The 18,211-nt window shown below is 34.5% G+C and overlaps 1 protein-coding gene and 1 long non-coding RNA gene across 2 annotated transcripts; both read left to right on the top strand.

The window, feature by feature from the left end:
• The first annotated feature begins 256 nt into the window (after positions 1-256).
• LOC126700251 (uncharacterized) lies at positions 257-1,244 on the top strand. Its single transcript, XR_007647091.1, has 3 exons — positions 257-362; positions 951-1,037; positions 1,149-1,244. It is a non-coding gene; the product is annotated as an uncharacterized LOC126700251 (long non-coding RNA).
• A 4,910-nt stretch (positions 1,245-6,154) lies between these two features.
• LOC126698673 (uncharacterized) lies at positions 6,155-13,401 on the top strand. Its single transcript, XM_050396052.1, has 8 exons — positions 6,155-6,728; positions 7,005-7,099; positions 7,431-7,510; positions 8,183-8,224; positions 8,299-8,426; positions 9,277-9,457; positions 9,895-10,073; positions 12,543-13,401. Exons 1-8 carry the CDS (start codon positions 6,310-6,312, stop codon positions 13,051-13,053), a joined length of 1,635 nt encoding a protein of 544 aa, XP_050252009.1. The 5' UTR covers positions 6,155-6,309; the 3' UTR covers positions 13,054-13,401.
• The last annotated feature ends 4,810 nt before the right edge of the window (positions 13,402-18,211 follow it).

Here is an 18,211-nt window from a genome sequence, read left to right as displayed (position 1 = left end):
GCGGATGGAGGGGACTTGATATGTTGTGATAACTTTCCTTCCACATTTCATATAGATTGCATGCGTTTGGAGGTAAGCAATTTCTTTCACAGATAACACGGAAATTTTTTTTCTACATAAATTGTTGTTTTCTTTCAAAAAATTTGTATGTATTTGAACTTTTTAGTACACCTAAAGATGATGGGCTTCTTAGCTTCTTTGAAGGCTTTTATTTATTTTAATTCTGAAGTGACAAATCCTAACTTGTGCTTGTTGCAGATCACTGGTAATGCTATCTTGAAGTCGAGGTAGATCTTAATAGGCCATTGACTCTAGTCAGGTCGCCTACCATAAAATTATTTTGTTGGAAGAGCTGCAAGGAGGTATGTTCATGTTCTCTACAAATTTTTATTTGAGAATGTCTAATTTCTTTGAGTCATATGGTTTAGTGTAGCAAAAAGAAGCAGGAAAAATTATGTTGCCAATTTCATTTTTGAAGTATTGTTGAAAGGATTCTGACATAAGTTCTGCCAAAGATTTTTGAGCACTTAGAATATAATAATTGGAGTAAGAAATGAGCTAGGAGTAAGATTCTCAAGGTCTCTAATCCGCCAAAAAAATCTACTGTCAGCTCCACATATTGATAATTTGCATCGGCTTGTAGAATCTAACTGCAAGATTGTTATTGTGTGGGAAATGATGAATGAATCTTTTGATCCAATCATAGACTGTCACACTAAGGAAAATTTGATTCAAAGTGTCACATACAATCAAGTGTAAGAAACCCTTTGAATTCATTCTTAGATAACTATAACGTACTACATCTTATACAGTAACAGTGCTGCCTCTTATCAACATGTTCTGTCATTTACTTCTTGAAAAAATTATTTGTTCAATTTTATTTTTCACATAATCTATAGTCGAAATTCAAGAAACAACAATCTAATACCTCAAAATTCCTTTATTTTCAGATCAAATTTGACTCGGATAAACTTTCAATGTTTTTATATGGCTATTCTTGAGAAGGACGATGAAATCATCTCTGCAGCATCTCTGAGGTATGTCCATAATCTGTGAGATATCTTTCTTTGTGTGCTTGCAAGCCTATATACATGGAGCTTAAGAAAATAACCCTTTAAAACTAAAATGATTTCCTCATGGTTCTACAGAAAACATGGGACAAAGATTGTGGAGATTCCCTTTGTTACAACACATGAAAAATATAGGCATCAAGGGAGGTGGTGAAAGCTTCTGCTTGTGGTTGAATCTGTAAGTTGTTGAATAAGGTTCTCTAGTGCTTGTGAATACTAAATATATTTCAAATATGAGTGTAAGAAATAGAAGAAACTAAGTGGAAAATGTTTTTGAAAACATAGGAACAGAAGGATGTGTCACTCAAAAATGGTTTAAAACACAGGAACATACTAAATATATTTCAATTATGAATATTAGAAAGAGCTGGTTGTTTAAAACTTGCATGGAGAAACAATTATTAGTCATTATTCTTCAATTTCCCCCCCTTTATGCCAAATGCATAGCAATTGGGGGACAATTGGATATTAAGTTCTTTGACATTCTACCACAAATGATTTTGTTAAAAATTACTAGCAAGAGATCAATTCTAAGACTGCACACTTATGCACTAGTTTAGTTCTACGTCGAAACTTGAAATTATACTGACATCAGTTGAGTTGCATTTGTGATAGGTATATAATTCAAGCAAGTTCTTTCGTTTTCCACAAGTGGCACTCAGGTCCAGGTGCATTTGGCCTCCCTTCTCTAAATTAATAAGCAGCGCTCATGGTTGCTCAAAAAATAAGCAGTGGGTAAGTGCTGCAACAGATGAATATTTTGACACTGGCAAAGCTTATGCCATAAGAGAGATTACATGCTGATAAAAAATAACTTCAAATAATACTCATTTAGAAGATACAAGGGTTATATGCCAATAATTTACAAGACTTAGAAAACATATTTAACAGAGTTGCATCATTAGGATTACATGGTTATACAAGAAGTACACTTGATCCCCCTACTTGATCCCACAAATGGCAAGTGCATATTATGTTAAATTGAGCTGACTTCAATGAGACATGATGAAATGTTGTTGAAGACTCCACCATTCCTTGAATTTAACCATACTAATGATACATTGTGAAATGTTGTTGAAGACTCCACCATAAGTTCTACCAAAGATTTTGAGCACTTGGATAGAATAATCAAAGTAAGAAATGAGCTAGGAGGAGGATTCTCTTGGTCTCTAATCTGCAAACAGATCCAATGTTGGCTCCACATATCGATAATTTGCATCAGCTTGAGCTTGTAGAATCTAACTGCAAGATTGCTGTTGTGTGGGAATGATGAATGAATCTTTTGATCCAATCATTGACCGTCACACTAAGGGAAATGTGATTCAAAGAATCATACTGTCATATACAATCAAGGGTAAGAAACTTTTTTTGTAGTTAAATGTAGCATTAAAAGAAATAAAATAAAATAAAAAATGACCTAGCCAAGGACATACCATCTTCGGCAGGCAATGAATTGAATGAATGCCTTTCTTTCTCCATCCACATGCTGAAAAACATATATAGTTAGATTATTAGTAGTTCATGGTTGATTTTCTGATTCAAGAAATGCACAAAAGAACGAGAATGCCATAAGACTGAAACCTCCCATATCCTGTTTGGTTGTTGATACTTGAGATAGGAGGTAATGAAATTATGAAATGCCCATTTTTAATTATTTTTTGCCAAATGGAGAAACTATATGTCTATGTGATCTTAGATGAAAAGTAGTTTGCTTCAGTCATTCCCTTGCAATTATCTGGTAGTACTAGTAGTAATGGGCTTACACAGTCCACCCCATCCATTGATATCAGTGTTAACCTCACAAGTAATGTTGGGTGCCCACCAGAGGTTATATTGAAGACAGAGTAGCAGAGGTACAGAAATTAATATTTACAGCTTAGGCCTGAGGCTGCTATTGCTAAGAACAAAAAAATTAGCATCTAGAGCCCATTTACCTAAAACTTGGGGTTTAGAAAGGTTCACATTTGTTTGTGACTAGTGAGCAAGATGTTTTTGGGTGCCCAGTAAAACTAACATCAACACTCATCCATTTTATCAGTATATCTTTGAGACCTAAGAAAGCAACAAACTTATCAAACAAATTTCTCAACTTTTGTAAGAGCATGGTTCATGAATTAAGTATAAAAATGCATCACTAATATTATTTTGCAAGACCAAAAGTAGTAGCAGGTAAAACATCTGAAATTAAATTTGGACCATATCTAGCAAATTAAAAACTACAAAAAATAAAAATAAAAAATACAATGAGAGAGAGAGATGAGTGACAATAAAAATATAAATTAAACTTGCCATTAAGTTTATTTTTATTGTTGCACATGGTTGAATTCTTGGCTGGTAAATCGCTGATCCGATCTCAATATCCTACAAAATTCTTTCAGGAATTGTTCTGAAAATTTGCTCCTAAAGGAGATTAGGGGAGTAATATGCCAAGGAAACATTGAGATACATTATGTGGTGGATACTGGAGAAGAGGACTACTCTGTAATGGGTACTTAAGCACAAATTCCTTGGGGTTGGTGTATGAAGTATCACACACGTAAATATGCAAATTCAGTAACTCACTAAATGGAAAATTTGCAAACTTGGAAGTTGGAAGGATTAAATTAGTTCACTTTGTATCCAAAACTGCATGGATACTCCTTTATTTGGTTTCCAAATATAACTGGACTGTAATCTCATGCTCATTTGCATAATGTCAAATTACATTTGGAAAATGGATGGTACACGTACAGATGCATAATTATTTTACAATTATATGCGTACATTTTATATGCGTACATTAGAGTGTGTAATCCAGGAATTTTTAAAAAATAATAATAATGAATTTGCTCATCTGTGCAAGCTGCATTTTGATTTGAAATTTTATTTAATTGAAATTAAGTCTTACAAAATTTTCATATTAAGTGATGTAGATATTTTCCTTAGCAAATAACTTGAGACATGAGTATCCTTTTTTTTTTTTAAAACACAGTAGTCGTAGTCGACCCACACGATACTTGAGAATAAATAATTATTTTGCATTATAATGTAATGTATAATTTCTTCTCTAAATTTTTTTGAAGATAATTTGTCCTCCCTAAAAATTAAACAATTTCTATTTGATCCAATCAGGTCTACTTCGGTACAATTCAGTCCACTCATTCAATTTCAATCCCCTTCAGTTCATTTTAGACTAATTGAGTCTTAAATTTATTCTTTTTATAGGTTTTCTTTTCAAGTTTAGCTCAAAAATCTTTTTTTTTCTTCATTTTTGGGTTGAAAATTATGAAATTTTATTATATTTGGGCTAAACTCTTTAGTTTTGAGTTAAAAAATAGAAAGAAAAATACTAAAATGGACATTAGAAATTAGAATATATGAACCCTAAAAATGCAATAAAAATGATAAATATTCAAAATTCTTATTCAGTCCACATTGGTTCTATTCAGTCTGTTCTATCCTCTTTAGTCCAATTCAGTCCACTTGGTCCTATTTAGTCCATTTTTTCCACTAAAGTTCTATTCGGCCCATTCTGTCTTATTCAGTCCACTTCGGTCTAATTCAGTCCACATTGGCTCTATTTGGTCTAAATTGGTCCTATTCGGTCCACTTCAGTTCTATTCGGTCTACTTTGGTCCTATTCCGTCCAATACCTACTTTGGTTCTATTTGGTCCTAATCAGTCCACATTGGTCCTATTCGGACCATTCTGTCCACTTTGATCTGCTTCAGTGCTATTCTGGCTATTCAGTCCACCTTAGTCTTATTCGGTCCATTTTGTCTACTTTGGTTCTATTCAGTTTATTTAGTCCACTTCGGTCATATTCAGTCCACATTGCTTCTATTCGGTCTAATTTGGTCCAGTCTGACCATTTCGGTCTAATTCAGTCTATTCTGTCCACTTCAGTTTTATTTGGTCCATTCATTATTATTTGGTTTATTCGGTCCACTTGTTCCTATTCAGTTCTATTATCTCCATTTTGTCCACTTTATTCCATTTGGTCCATTTCAATCCATTCAAATCACTTCGGCTCTTTTAAAAAATTATAACACACGTTTTATACAGACTCTTGGGGCTTGTTTAGTAGGAGGAATTTTGTTTTTGTATTTAAAATAATATGAAAATGATTTTCAAAAAATTGAAATTTAAACTAGTTTTTAGATAATAATTTTTACATTATATGTGTTTCGCTCCCACTTTTAAAAACAATTTTCAAAATACTAAAAACAAAAAAAAAAAATGATGTTTGAGAGACAATTTCTATTTTTGATATATTTTTATTAAAAAGTTTACAAAAAGTAACATGTTTTTTTATTTTTTTATTTTTTTTAATAATGATAAGGGGATAGAGCTCATGTATTTTTTTTTTTTTTTTTTTTTTTGGGATAATGATAAGTTTCAAATTTGGAGCATGAGATTTTTTCTTTTTATGATAAAGATAAGCTCCTTAATTTAAGAGATAGAAGAGTTTGGACAAAGCTGTGGGGTTCATTATTTTCATTTTATTTACAACTATGCCATTTAAAAAGTTTTCAGTATCTTGAAAACACCATCTTAGCTGTTTTCAAAATCCTGGTCTGAATAAAAAATATATGATACAATTTTTTGAAAACTATATTTAGAGAACATAAGTCAAACAATATATTCAAGTGTGGAACCCACCATTTTATGTTTTGCAAAACAAAAAACTATATTCAAATTATCTTACCAAACAGGCCTTTGATTTCCCAAATCCTAAATAATATTTAGGAAGGATAAGAAAATGTATTTATTATACTAATGGGGTATTCTAGAATTTTATGGTTAAAAATAAAAACTCAAGAGTTCAAAAAAGAGATCGGCAAGAATCTTGTAGTTCAAAGAAAACACCTCCAAATATTTTAAATTGAAACATCGGATATTCAAATCACCACAATCTTTTATTGTAATTATTGAATTCATCAAAAATATATAGATAAATAAGAGAAACCGACCGGTGCCAATGAAATACTGCAAGAGCATTGGGTACTTCGTTTTCCTAAACCATGTCTAGGAAGGACAAAAAGTTTTGAAACCAAGTAGGATAGGATTTTGCTTTAAAAATTTAATTAAAACAACGGGTCACACTCTCACCACAGGCACAAACCCACTTGCCTTGCTGGTTGCTACAGCACCACCACCCAGAGCTCTGAAAAAAAAAAATCCAAAACCTGATTGAAGAAAGAACAGAACACAATAGATAAGAGTCATAGACAGACACACGCCCAAAATCCCAAAACCCATGGCTTCCCCAACCGAGCCCATATCCCACTTCCTCCACTCCGCCACATCCAATCTCCTCTCCATCTTCACCCCCAAAACGACGTCGTCGTCGTCCTCCTCCCTAACCACCTCCAAAATCTGCGTCCCTTTGGTCCACCCTATCCCTATGCACTCCTTACACTTCGACTCCTCAGACTCAATTTCCAATTCCAATTCCAATTCCAATTCAAAATCCTCCGCCATCAACGCCGTCCAATCTGCCGACTCCGGCACCTCCTCCACCTTCCCATCAACGGTCAGGATTTCCAGCTTCAACTCCAACGGCAGGTCCGCCAGCGGGCCCGCCTTCGTCGGCCAGGTCTTCAGTATGTGTGACCTTTCTGGGACCGGCCTTATGGCCGTCTCCACCCACTTCGACATCCCTTTCATCTCCAAAAGGTACACACACCTCTCTTTTCACTCCTCTTTTTTTCTTTTTTTCTTTTTTAGTACAAGAGACTTTACCATAACCGCGCTTAAAATAGCATTGTGCATAGCATAGCTAACTTGAATATATTTGATAAATTGAATGGTACTTGGGCTCGGGATTTAGTGGGAAAAAAGGTCCAGTGGGGATGGATAGTTCATGGCTTAAAATCTTTGAACCTTTTTTTTTTTTTTTTTTTTTTAAGAAAGGAAGAAAAATAATTTGAGCTGATTCTCTTTGATATGTAGAACACCTGAGTGGCTTAAGAAAATGTTTGCGACGGTTACTAAGAGCGAAAGAAATGGTCCTGTATTCCGCTTTTTTATGGATTTAGGCGATGCAGGTATGTTTTAATAATTAATGGTAGCTATTTTTTATTTTTCTGTTATTTCGTCATTCTGCCTTCTGTGGTACCAGTTATATTGTATTCAACTTGATTAGTGATTACAGATATTTGGCATGTTTCTACAAATATCACCACATTGTTAGTTTTTCGTAATTTAATTGGATCACTTTGATTCTGAAGGTGCCTGATGCTTGCGAATTTGAATCTAGTCATTTCTGTTATCGTCGGATTTGAATTTTCATTTTTCTCTCCTATGTTTCTTGACTTAATTCTTTCCCATTTTCTTAACAATAAATTATTTCTTATTAGAGATTTCTTTCTGTTCTAGTGTCATATGTTAGAAGGTTGAATATTCCAAGTGGTGTGGTGGGTGCCTGTCGTCTTGATTTAGCATACGAACACTTCAAGGTACTTGCTCATTTGCTTTGAATGAACTAACTATGTTTACGTAATGTATTTTTCCAATCGGAGTGTCAAATGAAAATCTGTATTTATTGGCCTGTTGTTATTCCTATTTGTTCTTTTTTTGTTTTTCCTACCAGCACATGTGTTTGTGTCTCTATATTCACATTTATATAAATATACACCTGCTGGAATATTTTTCACCTGCACCAAGTGAGTTTCATGATATCACTGTTTGGAACCTTGATAATGCTGCAAACTTCTTATGTTGCCTTTTGACAGAAACTTGGTTCTTAAATTTATCAAAATTGTGGAACAAGACTTATGTTTCCAATCCAAATGGTTGGACCAAGGCTTTGTTGTTTTGAATCTGTTCTTTCTTGAAGATTATTTGTGTGTGTTCTATAGAGTGCATATAAATGAGTCAGACCAAAGATGTGGCAATAGTGAGTTTAAATTTTCAACGTAAGTCTTTAGACATAGCTTGTTGTGTTGAATTTCATTTTATGATCTTTTTTTTATAGATACGATAGGATTTGAACCAATGGCGTCTACTTCATGATGATTGCTCTTTACCCTCAGGCCAAGACACCAATGGGTTTCTTTTTGGTGTAGAATTTCATATTGTGGTCTTCTTCTGGATTAGCTCTTTAAAAATTTTCACTGTGTGCTATGCAGGAAAAGCCTCATTTGTTCCAGTTTGTTCCAAATGAAAAGCAGGTATTATACGGAATTCATGTATTGTTACAAAGTAGCATTTATCATTCCGTCTTTAAACTTTGCTATTTCTGCAGGTCAAGGCTGCAAACAAGCTTTTGAAGACAATCCCACAGAATGGAGGAAGCAAAAAGGTTGATGGTGTTCCAGTTTTTAGTGCTCAGAACTTGGATATTGCAATAGCAACAATAGATGGGATTAAGTGGTAAGTTCTGCCATCTACGAGCCCATTATGTAGTTTAGATTATTTCTTGTTCAATTTTTTATTTCTGAAAATTTTGATTATCTCTTGTTCATTTTGTTTAATAAAATAGTAGTGCTACCTATCAAAATAAAATAAAATAGTAGCGTTTGTTCAATTGATATAACGTAAATATCTATTCTTTTCATAGAATTGACAAATTGTCCCAGTATTTTGATGGATAAAGTTAATCCCACCTTAGTTCTCCCCTTCCCCCACCCTCTTTATTATTACAGGTGTAAATGGAAATACTGATTGTTCTTTTTATTGTCTGATTGTCCTTGGCATAATTACTTGGGAAAATTATACTTTTCCACCCTCAACTTTCACCTCAATTACAATGCCCCCCCCCCCCCCCCCCCCCCCCTAAACTATCAATTTGCTTGATTGACCCAACTTTGAGAGAATTGTCACAATAGACCCCTTACTCTCAAAATTGAGAATTAAATTCAACAAAAAATGTGGTTTTACAATGCAGCCAATGAGAGTAATTTTGTAATTACACCTAATTTTTGTCCAATTTAACACCCAATCTAGATAGCTGGGGGCGCATTGATACAATTCTTTAAAAGTGGGGTGTCAATTGAGCAAATTAATAGTTTTTTTTTTTTTTTTTTGGGGTGGGGGGGGGGGGGGGGGGTGGCATTGTAAATGGAGTGAATTTTAGGCTTGAAAAGTGTAATTTACTGTATTTACTTTACATAAGGATAACTTCAAGATATCTGTTTTTTAGGCTAGCTTTTCTATTGCATCATTATTTCTGTAGGTTCCTCTGTATTTTTGAATCTCTAATGTTTCGATGTTTCTTCATCAGGTATACTCCCTACTTCTTTGACAAAAACATGCTTGATAACATTCTTGAAGAATCTGTTGATCAACATTTCCATTCTTTAATTCAAACTCGGCACATGCAGCGCCGACGGGATGTTGTTGATGACAACTTGGCTGCAGAAGTGATTGAAGAGATTGGTGATAACCTGTGGGAGCCTCCAGAGGTACAAAATCCTTTGGTCTGGTACTACTTGTTGGAATAGCATCAAATCTCAAAAAAAGTAGTGGTAAACATATTGGCAGGGAGATCCGTAAATCTTGTGGTCATTCTATGACTATTTTGTTTCACGAACTTTGTGACTAATGAATGATTGCAGTAATTATATTACTTATCCCAAAAAAAGTTATAATCACTTTATGTGATAGCTATTTCAGTTATTGTTGTAGGTTTATATTTGGTTATGTATGCTCAACACATATGGTTGCCAGAAGTGACCCAGACTTGCTTTGAAATAGAAATTATATTTGAATGAAAAAAGATATAAAATGAACGAGGGGAAGGGGATGTTTGTTTTGGGGGGGGTGGGGGGCGCGGAGTTGAGCATAGAGTCATCATGTAAAGCTAGAACTTATCTTTTTCTTTATTGTGGCATATTAATAGGTCCAAGAACTGCTGGATGAGATGGGCCATCCTGGAATTCCTTTAAGTGTTATTTCAAAGGCTGCAGAAATGCAGCTCCTTTATGCAGTTGACAAAGTGATCCTTGGTAACAGGTGGCTGCGGAGAGCCACAGGCATACAACCAAAGTTTCCATATATGGTTGACTCTTTTGAGAAAAGGTATGTCTATTCCCATTCTTTGGCTTCACCTATTGCTTATGAATGTTTATTGTGTGAGATAATTGTATAAACTTACTCCTTGAAGGCCATTGTTTTAATGATAGAGATTATATGTAGATCATGCAGAATTAACCACTCAATTTGCCCTGCTAATAGATTCTAAATGCTTATATTTAGCTGATTAAATAACCTAGAGCATTAACTCCAAGGGGTTGGTCTAGTGGTTCCCATGGCCTTATGAGACCTATGAGGTCCCAGGTTCAAAACTTCTAAATAGCATCTTGGGCCACCCCAAGGTATTTTTCCTTGTAATTACCAAGTGTGCTTGGGACAAGGGAATTACTTACTCCTGGGGAAGTTACATGCTCAAAAAGCTCAAGACACTCACGTTAGAAGGGGGAAAAAGCACAAACATACAAACATCAACAACACTAGAGCATTTGACCTTTTGCGTCCTTAGATGAGCTCAAGAAGGTGCTGGAAAATAAATTCTAGTATTGGGACCCACTTTCAGGGACTTCCTTCTTTAGTCACTTAATCAGCACCCTTCATCTTGTGCATACAAAGCAATAGTATGTCTTTTGATTGCATATATTATTAGAAATTTCTGAAAATCGAAGATTACATAACAGCAGGAATTTTCTTGATTGCAGTTCTGTTATTGCTTTCTATTGACCTTTATTATTGAATTTACAGTTTTTTCTTCTATAAAATCATTTTAACACCATTTTAATGGAGTCTGAAGTAACTGCTATAAAGCACCGGCACGGTAAAAATCCTAGTGAGTTCATGTTTGACATGGACAAACACATCTAAGATATTGCATGTGTCTGTGGGGTGTTCCACAAAAAAATTAGCCTTTTAGTTTAGAAATGGTCAAGACATTGTGGGGACACAATTGCAACGTGACCACAAAAATATATATAAGCTAAATAGATTTTGATCACTAGGCACAGTCAATGCTATCTATCAACCCAGGTCTGCTCTCTCTCCCTCTCTCTTTGTTGATCTGGTCTCTAGCCACTTGATCGACCATTTAGAACTCTTCCACCTCAAATCAATGCTTCGATTGGCTGCTGCTGAAAGCTCTTTAGTGGTTTATCTTTCGACCAGCTATGCCTCTCTCTCTCTCCCGGACAGGTTCAGCTGCCCAAAGTTCATCATATTTCAGTTTCTCCACTCACTTTTGAGTTTTGACCAATATTTAATGTTATCTTTTCCTTTTTTTTTGGATTGGGGGGGGGGGGGGGGGAGGGGAATTATCGTTTTAAACCGTATTGTTTAGGGGTGTAATAAATTAAATCTTATAGTTTCAAAGGTAACAGATTAAACGTTGAAGTTTTGAAAAGGTTTAATTTGAGATTGAGGTCTAATTTGAGGGAAGAATTTGAGGAGGGGGGGGGTTCAGCTGTACAATGTTGTTTGACTTAAATGGGTTGAGGTTTTATTCGTTATTTTGGAAACTATATGGTTTAATTTGTTACGTTTGAAACTACAAGGTTTAATTTTTTACATGCCCTAAACAATTGGGTTTAAAATGAAATTATCCATGTTTTACAACTTTATTATTTAAAATTATAAACTTATTTCCCTGAAGAGAGAGAAACATATCAATTGTAATTTTTTTTTCTTTCTTTTTTAACTTCTTTGTTATGTTATTGTATGCCATCAGAATCCTTTTGTTTTTTTTTTTTTAAGAATTTTTATTATTAAGAAAAAATGACAAAAAGTTTTTATAATTAAAAAATTCCATTGGTATTAAAGAAAATTCTAGTTTACTCTTAAAAAAAAATGTTTACTCTTAAAAAAACTCTAGTTTTTAATGGCTTCTAAAAATTTGCCACAAATGTATAGCTCAATTGGTATCCCATGGTATTTCCAATAAAGACATCCAGGATTCAAATCCCTCCACCCCCAACAATTGGTGTATAAAAAAAAAAAAAAAAAAAAAAGGCTACTGAAAGTTTGACTACTAAAAATCACTTTAGGGGTATATATGTACCTCCTTTGTAATCAATTATTGCTTGTAAATTAATTATAGGTATGTTTTCAGACATTTTAATGGTTACTAATTATTTTCCAAACTTAATTATCAAAAATAAAAAATTTCTCAAACTTAAAATAAACATATAATATGCTTAAAAATGTGTAACATACCTAAAATATATAATTATCATTTCATTAATAGCTGTGCCCCTGCCATGCATCCAAATTTTTCAATAATCGTCGTGTCTCATGTCAGTTTCCTTGTCTGTGTTTATATTAACTGGCTAAAAACTGTTCCAACTTCCAACTATGCTGTCTGTTCTGCAAAGATTTGTTTTTTTTGGGCAATGCTCTGTCTATTTTACCCATTGGCACGGCTAAACTTCTGTGCAACTGTGACTTTTAGATTCATTTTATCATGTAGCACCAGATTCTGCAACTCTTGAGTACCTTTATGGCAACTTTTTCATTGTTTTGTTGCAGAAGTGCAGCTTCTGTTCTGAGAGCATATGAATCAAGTGGCTGTCTTCCCAACTCTGAAATGGAAAATGATGGTAAAGATTCTCAACACCAAGGGACGTCAGAGCTTGCATTAAAAGATAATATTCAAGAAAACCAAGGACATAATCCTGATTTCAGGTTACCTTTTGGAGATTTGTTTAGTCATTTCTGGTCCAAGAAGTCATGCCAAACAGAAGAATCCTCAAGGGAATGTATAACTCAAAACCTACAGCCAAATCCGTTTCTTCCAAAGATTACAATGGTTGGAATCTCAACTGGGGAGGCAGGACAGATGAGCAAAGCCAGTTTAAAGAAGACAATGGAGGATCTAACAAAAGAGTTGGAGCAGACAGAGCAGGGAAGTGCCACAGGTAGTAGTAATGAGTTCAAAAATGGAGACAGGGATCCACTATTTGTGGCAAATGTGGGAGATTACTATTCTGGCTTGGCAAGGACTGGTTCAGCACGTTGGGTTCGTGGTAGAAACAATTAAATGGACTGCTTGAGGAGATAAAATTGATTTTATTGGAGTTAATTGTGAATATTTATTTCTTGAGCAAATACTCCCATACCAAAAAGGAAGGCAAGGAAAAAAATGGTTAATATGGTATCCATTCATCATATTTCTTGCTTGGATGCCAGCTTCTCGGGCGGCTGCATTCACATTTTGCCATCTAGTCAATGTGTAGAGTGACTAAATAGATACTAATTTTCATCTGGTAAAAATACTAGTAAATTGTTAGATGTTTGTATAACAGAGTATTAATATTTATGTATCTGCTGTTCTTATGGCCATGGTGAGCATTCATGGTCATGAATATAAGCGAGGTATTTTTTGGAAGATTAGGATTAATTGTATTATAATGTGTTTGTTAAAGTTGAGTGACTAGCTTGACCTTTTACTGTTTTACCTTCTTTTCAAAGTTGTTCGTAGACTCTTTCTTCCTCCAAATAAGAGTTGTTGGAGTTGTTCATAGACTGTATTCCTTTCCCTCCATCCAAACATAGGGTATATCTCTACCATGTTACATTGAGCTGGATATTATTGCTGTTTATTAGAAGCTTAAATGAGCTAGAATTGATCGTTTTGACTTGTGCTTGGGCATGTCAAAAATAGGTTTTGCTCCAATTTTTTCTGAGATGAAAGTGCCCCCAAGTTTTTGGTTTCTTAACCAATAGTATAATGAGGGCAACAATTGTCATCTTCTCTATCACCAAAATTTATTTTCTGCAGGTCGCTCTTACAAATCATGGCCCAATCTAATTTACAGACTCCACTTGATTGTTTTCTTTGGTCTTCTAAACGCCATTGCTAAGCTCAATTTAGCAGCGTACACAAAAAAAAGACAGGACAACAGCCCCAAACCCCCCCCCCCCCCCCCCCCCCCCCCCCAACACAAAACAAAAAAGTAATAAATTAAACACTAAAGATTCAAAAAATTATCAAATTAAAACTTCAGCTCATATTACTTATTAAGCGTTAAACACAATGTGATTCCACTCTAATGGTTTGAGATTTAATTGGTTACATTTTGAAACCTAAAGATTTTAATTTGTTACTCCTAAAATTATAGGGTTTTAGTTTGATACTCTCTAAACTATAAATTTCAAATGTGAGTTTCTCCTAGATTATCTTCAAATTTTATGTTATTGGACCAATTGGCTAGTTGACGCTAAATTCAATCTACCCATAATGATCCATAATAATTAGTTTTAGAGGTGTCCATGGGTCGAGTTGAAGGTTTGAAAGGTTTTTTTAAACATAATCTAACTTTGTCGAGTTGAGAAATTCTCAACCCACCCCATGGTTGGATTGGGTTGAGTTAGGTTGACGAGTTGGGCTATAATGTTCCATGTATTGTAAAATTGGGCTTTCATTTATTATTCAAACACTTTTTTCCTATAAATTATTGCAATTATTATAATATATACCTAAATTATATTCAAATTTCCAAATTCATTGAAACTAATTCTCAAAATTTTAAAATAAAATAAAATAAGTTTCATAAAGTACACTTATATACATGTGTGAGTGGGGGAGATTGGGTTGAAAAAACTATCAACTTAAACCGGACTCAACCCGAGGCTTAAAAAAGGAATCCAACCCAAAATCAAATTTGAAACATCAGGTCAAGTTGATTTCTTCGGATTGATGGGATGCATTCACACTCATAATGATAATGTTGAAATTTTCCTTAGGAAACATTATGTAATGTTGTAGCATTGAGCTTTCACTTAAATTGGATTGTGAGATCAGTAGATTCACTACAACAACTTGACTGGAAGTGGAAGGTGCGCAACACCATGTGCCATGTGGGGGACTAGAAGGTTTTCCATTTCTGGTAACAAATTTTGTGACTAATTGATGATGTAAGTAAGAAGCATAAACAAAGACCAATAATGTCTCTCAAGAAGTGAACTACTACTGATACTGCTACAACAAAGAAAACAAATCATGAGCAAGAAGACAGTTTTCTTGGTGACGGTAGCAATAGTTCTATCTAGAACTACGTGATAGTTAGTGGTACTGATAGTTTCTTGGTGCTTTTCGGGTGCCCTCCATGTGTGGCCCTCCCACTAAAAAGGTGGGGGGAGTCCCCCCCTCTCTCAAGTCTCAACATATTTGATGAGAAAGGAAGATGTATCCAGATAGTTTGTACAAAATGGATAAAAATAAAGTACTAAAACAAAAGAGAGAGAGTGCTTGAATGAGTTGGGACAACATGGATTTCTTTTATGACCATTCAGATGTCCTCCTGCCAAACCCATACAACCCCGTCCCCCCCTCTCGATGTTGTCAAACCCACCTCCCCCCCCCCCCCCCCCCCTCTCTCTCTCTCTCTCTCTCTCTCTCAATTGGAAGATCACATGATGATGACAAATTGTTGACAATCATAGCTTCTATCTCTTTTAAGCCAGACATTAAGGCATAAAGCTATTCATCATCTCTATTTCTAGCAAAAAAAAATTAAGACCATGTAAAAAGTAAAAAGTAAAACTTTTACTACATTTGTCCACATATCAGATGGTGAGTAGTAGAGAAACAATTGTGGGTCTATGTAAAAAGAATAAGAAGTTAATCACAATCTGTCATGTAAAATAATAATTGTAGTAAAAATTATGGTTTTTATTTTTATTTTTTTATATGGTACCAAAATTACTCATATTTTTGTCTAAAATTATCAAAGAGAAAACATGCCTAAGTTTATTGCCCAACGACTCTTTCTTTTTCCCTCAGCCTTTGCTCTCTTCTCTTTCCTTTCTCATTTCTCTTTTTTGTCTTTATTCACTCATGTGCTTTTGTTTGTGCTTGGTGGTTTAGTGATTATGGTCCGGCGATTGTAGTCAAGAGGCACAGTGGTGGTTCGGCGATTGTAGTCATGAGGCACGGTGGTGATGTGGGTCTAATTTGGTGGGTTTCGTGGGCTGATTTGGTGGGTTTCACGGGCTGATTTGGTGGGTCTCGGTGGTGATTGTGGTCCTACGGTTCGTGGGTTTGATTTGGTGGGTGAGTGGGTCGGTGCTAGTGGGTCTTGGATGTTTGTATCGGAGGTCCCTCGGCGATGGTGATGATGAGTCTCGGTGGTGTTATTGATGGGTTAGTGGCATGGTGGTTGTTGATGGGTTGATGAGAAGTGGAAGAGGAAATGGGGCAACAGTGGATGTATTTTTGTTTTTTTGGCTGGGGCTGGATTGTTGGGTTGCTGGGTTTGATTGTTGGGGTGATGGTGTTGTGGGTTTTTTTTTTTTGCTACTATGGTTTGTGGTTGTGGCCGATGGTGGTTCAAACTCAGGCTGCAAGACTGGTGGCTTGTGTTGAGCTTTGAAGCTCCGGCCATGGAGGTTGTGGGTTTGATTCAAAGATGGAGAGATCAGGTGAGGAGAGAAAAGAAAGAGAGGGAGAGAGGCTAGGCTTAATGTTTTTGCAAGAAAAGAAAAAAAAAAAAAAAAAAGTGACGTGGCGGGTTAGGATTGGCTGGCGTAAAACCTGTGTTTTACGCAGCTCCTGACCCAATGTTTTCTCATTATAAAATTCAAAAAAAAAAAAAAAAAAAAAGGGTTTAGTCTAGCTATTTATTTATAATGAACTAGTCATGAGGAGAGTTTTAGCATATAAGTTTTTGGGTTTGAGAGATATAATCCTTTTATACTAGAATTTCTATCTTGTAAAAATAAAAAAAAAAAGAATTACATAAAATTCGTGATCAAGTAAAAGTAAATGATATAAAACAATGATTAAGAATAATTTCTTTCACAATTAATAATATCCTATAAATATTTTTGACGTTGTCCAAACTTACCAATCGAGTTGAAAATGTGCCTATTTAAGAGTATCTCATGTACTTAGTGTATGCATATTTCTTATCAAATTGTATGGATCTTACTTCTGTGTGAATCCTATACATTATGAGAATAATAATGTATATATTAGATATATCATGATGAGATAATTATGGTCCTCTAAGCAAATCCTAGGGCTTTGAATAAAAATTGGTAGCCTACACCTAGAGAGAGAGTTTTTGGGTGTAGGCTTTTTGTTTGACAAAACCGACCGACCAACAAAAGATGAAAAGGCATGAATATTGAATAATAATCAATCAAAGATCTTATTCTCTAAACTAAAATTTTGGACCCTCCCTAAGGAAAGAACAAGAGTTGCATGCATCAGAGGTGGTAGTGGTGGTCCCTAATTTATATATATTTTAGTATATAATGTCCTTTTAATCCACACATCTTGCTTCATTATTTCAATAAAGATTATTTTTTTTTTTTTGGCATATAAGTCTAATTATCAATGTACCATGGGCCCATCTCCTCTCTCACAAATTCACAATCCATAAATCACGACTCAAGAATAGATTAACAATCAATTTTAGGAAAATTTTTATTAAAAATTGAAAAAACTATCAAAAAGTTGTAAAAAATAAATTATATTACCGCATACCCTTGACATGATAATCACTCCACGAGTATAAGTGTTTGTGGGGTGTGAGGGGTAAGGGTTAAGATTCAAGTTTCTAGGAGGGAGTTTTACACACATATACACTTAAATTATGCTAGAATAGAATTCTATTTGAGAGAAAAAAAAATGGAATTGTGTTAATTTTATTTTTCTCATCTTAACATAATCCATAAATGAAATTAAAATTAAAATTAAAAAAAAATTCTAACCTTTTAGCCTAATTTCTAGAAGCATTCTTGTTAGTTGTTTCCTCTCTTTTTAGCCTCTCTTATTCTCTCCTTATTCCTTCTTCTACTTTTTCCCTCTTGTGCTTTTGTTTGGGAAACCCGGTATTGGAGAACCTCTATATAATAAGTCATAAATAGTGCTATTGGTCTCTAGTCTCTACATCCTTTAAATAAGGTATGAGAATTATATATTGGTAGAAAATTTTAATTGACTAAATAAAAAAACATCTCCATATTATTTGGGGTTAGTGTCATATTTCTTTAAATGTGCTTTTTTTTTTTTTTAATCCCAAAAATAACTTCTTTCATCCATTTATACTATAATTTTGTGGGTAATCCTGCTGTCAATATTTTTTTCCTTAACTAATAAATACAGTCAAGAAAGTAAGGGTGGTGATTGGAATAATTTTGGCAACCATCATTATTGCTTCTTCTGCCTTTATAATACTCCGTTTTGACTT

This window comes from Quercus robur, chromosome 9 (genome assembly GCF_932294415.1).
Source record: "Quercus robur chromosome 9, dhQueRobu3.1, whole genome shotgun sequence".
In the NCBI taxonomy this organism is placed as follows: domain Eukaryota; kingdom Viridiplantae; phylum Streptophyta; class Magnoliopsida; order Fagales; family Fagaceae; genus Quercus; species Quercus robur.
Note: the sequence above shows the minus strand (reverse complement) of the source record. Positions and strands in the feature narration are given on the sequence as shown.

Coding starts and splice junctions, on each gene's coding strand:
- LOC126698673 (XM_050396052.1), top strand. CDS start 6,310: ATGGCTTCCCCAACCGAGCCCATATCCCACTTCCTCCACTCCGCCACA. Junction 8,225..8,298: donor TTGTTCCAAATGAAAAGCAG/GTATTATACGGA, acceptor CTATTTCTGCAG/GTCAAGGCTGCAAACAAGCT. Junction 10,074..12,542: donor GTTGACTCTTTTGAGAAAAG/GTATGTCTATTC, acceptor GTTTTGTTGCAG/AAGTGCAGCTTCTGTTCTGA.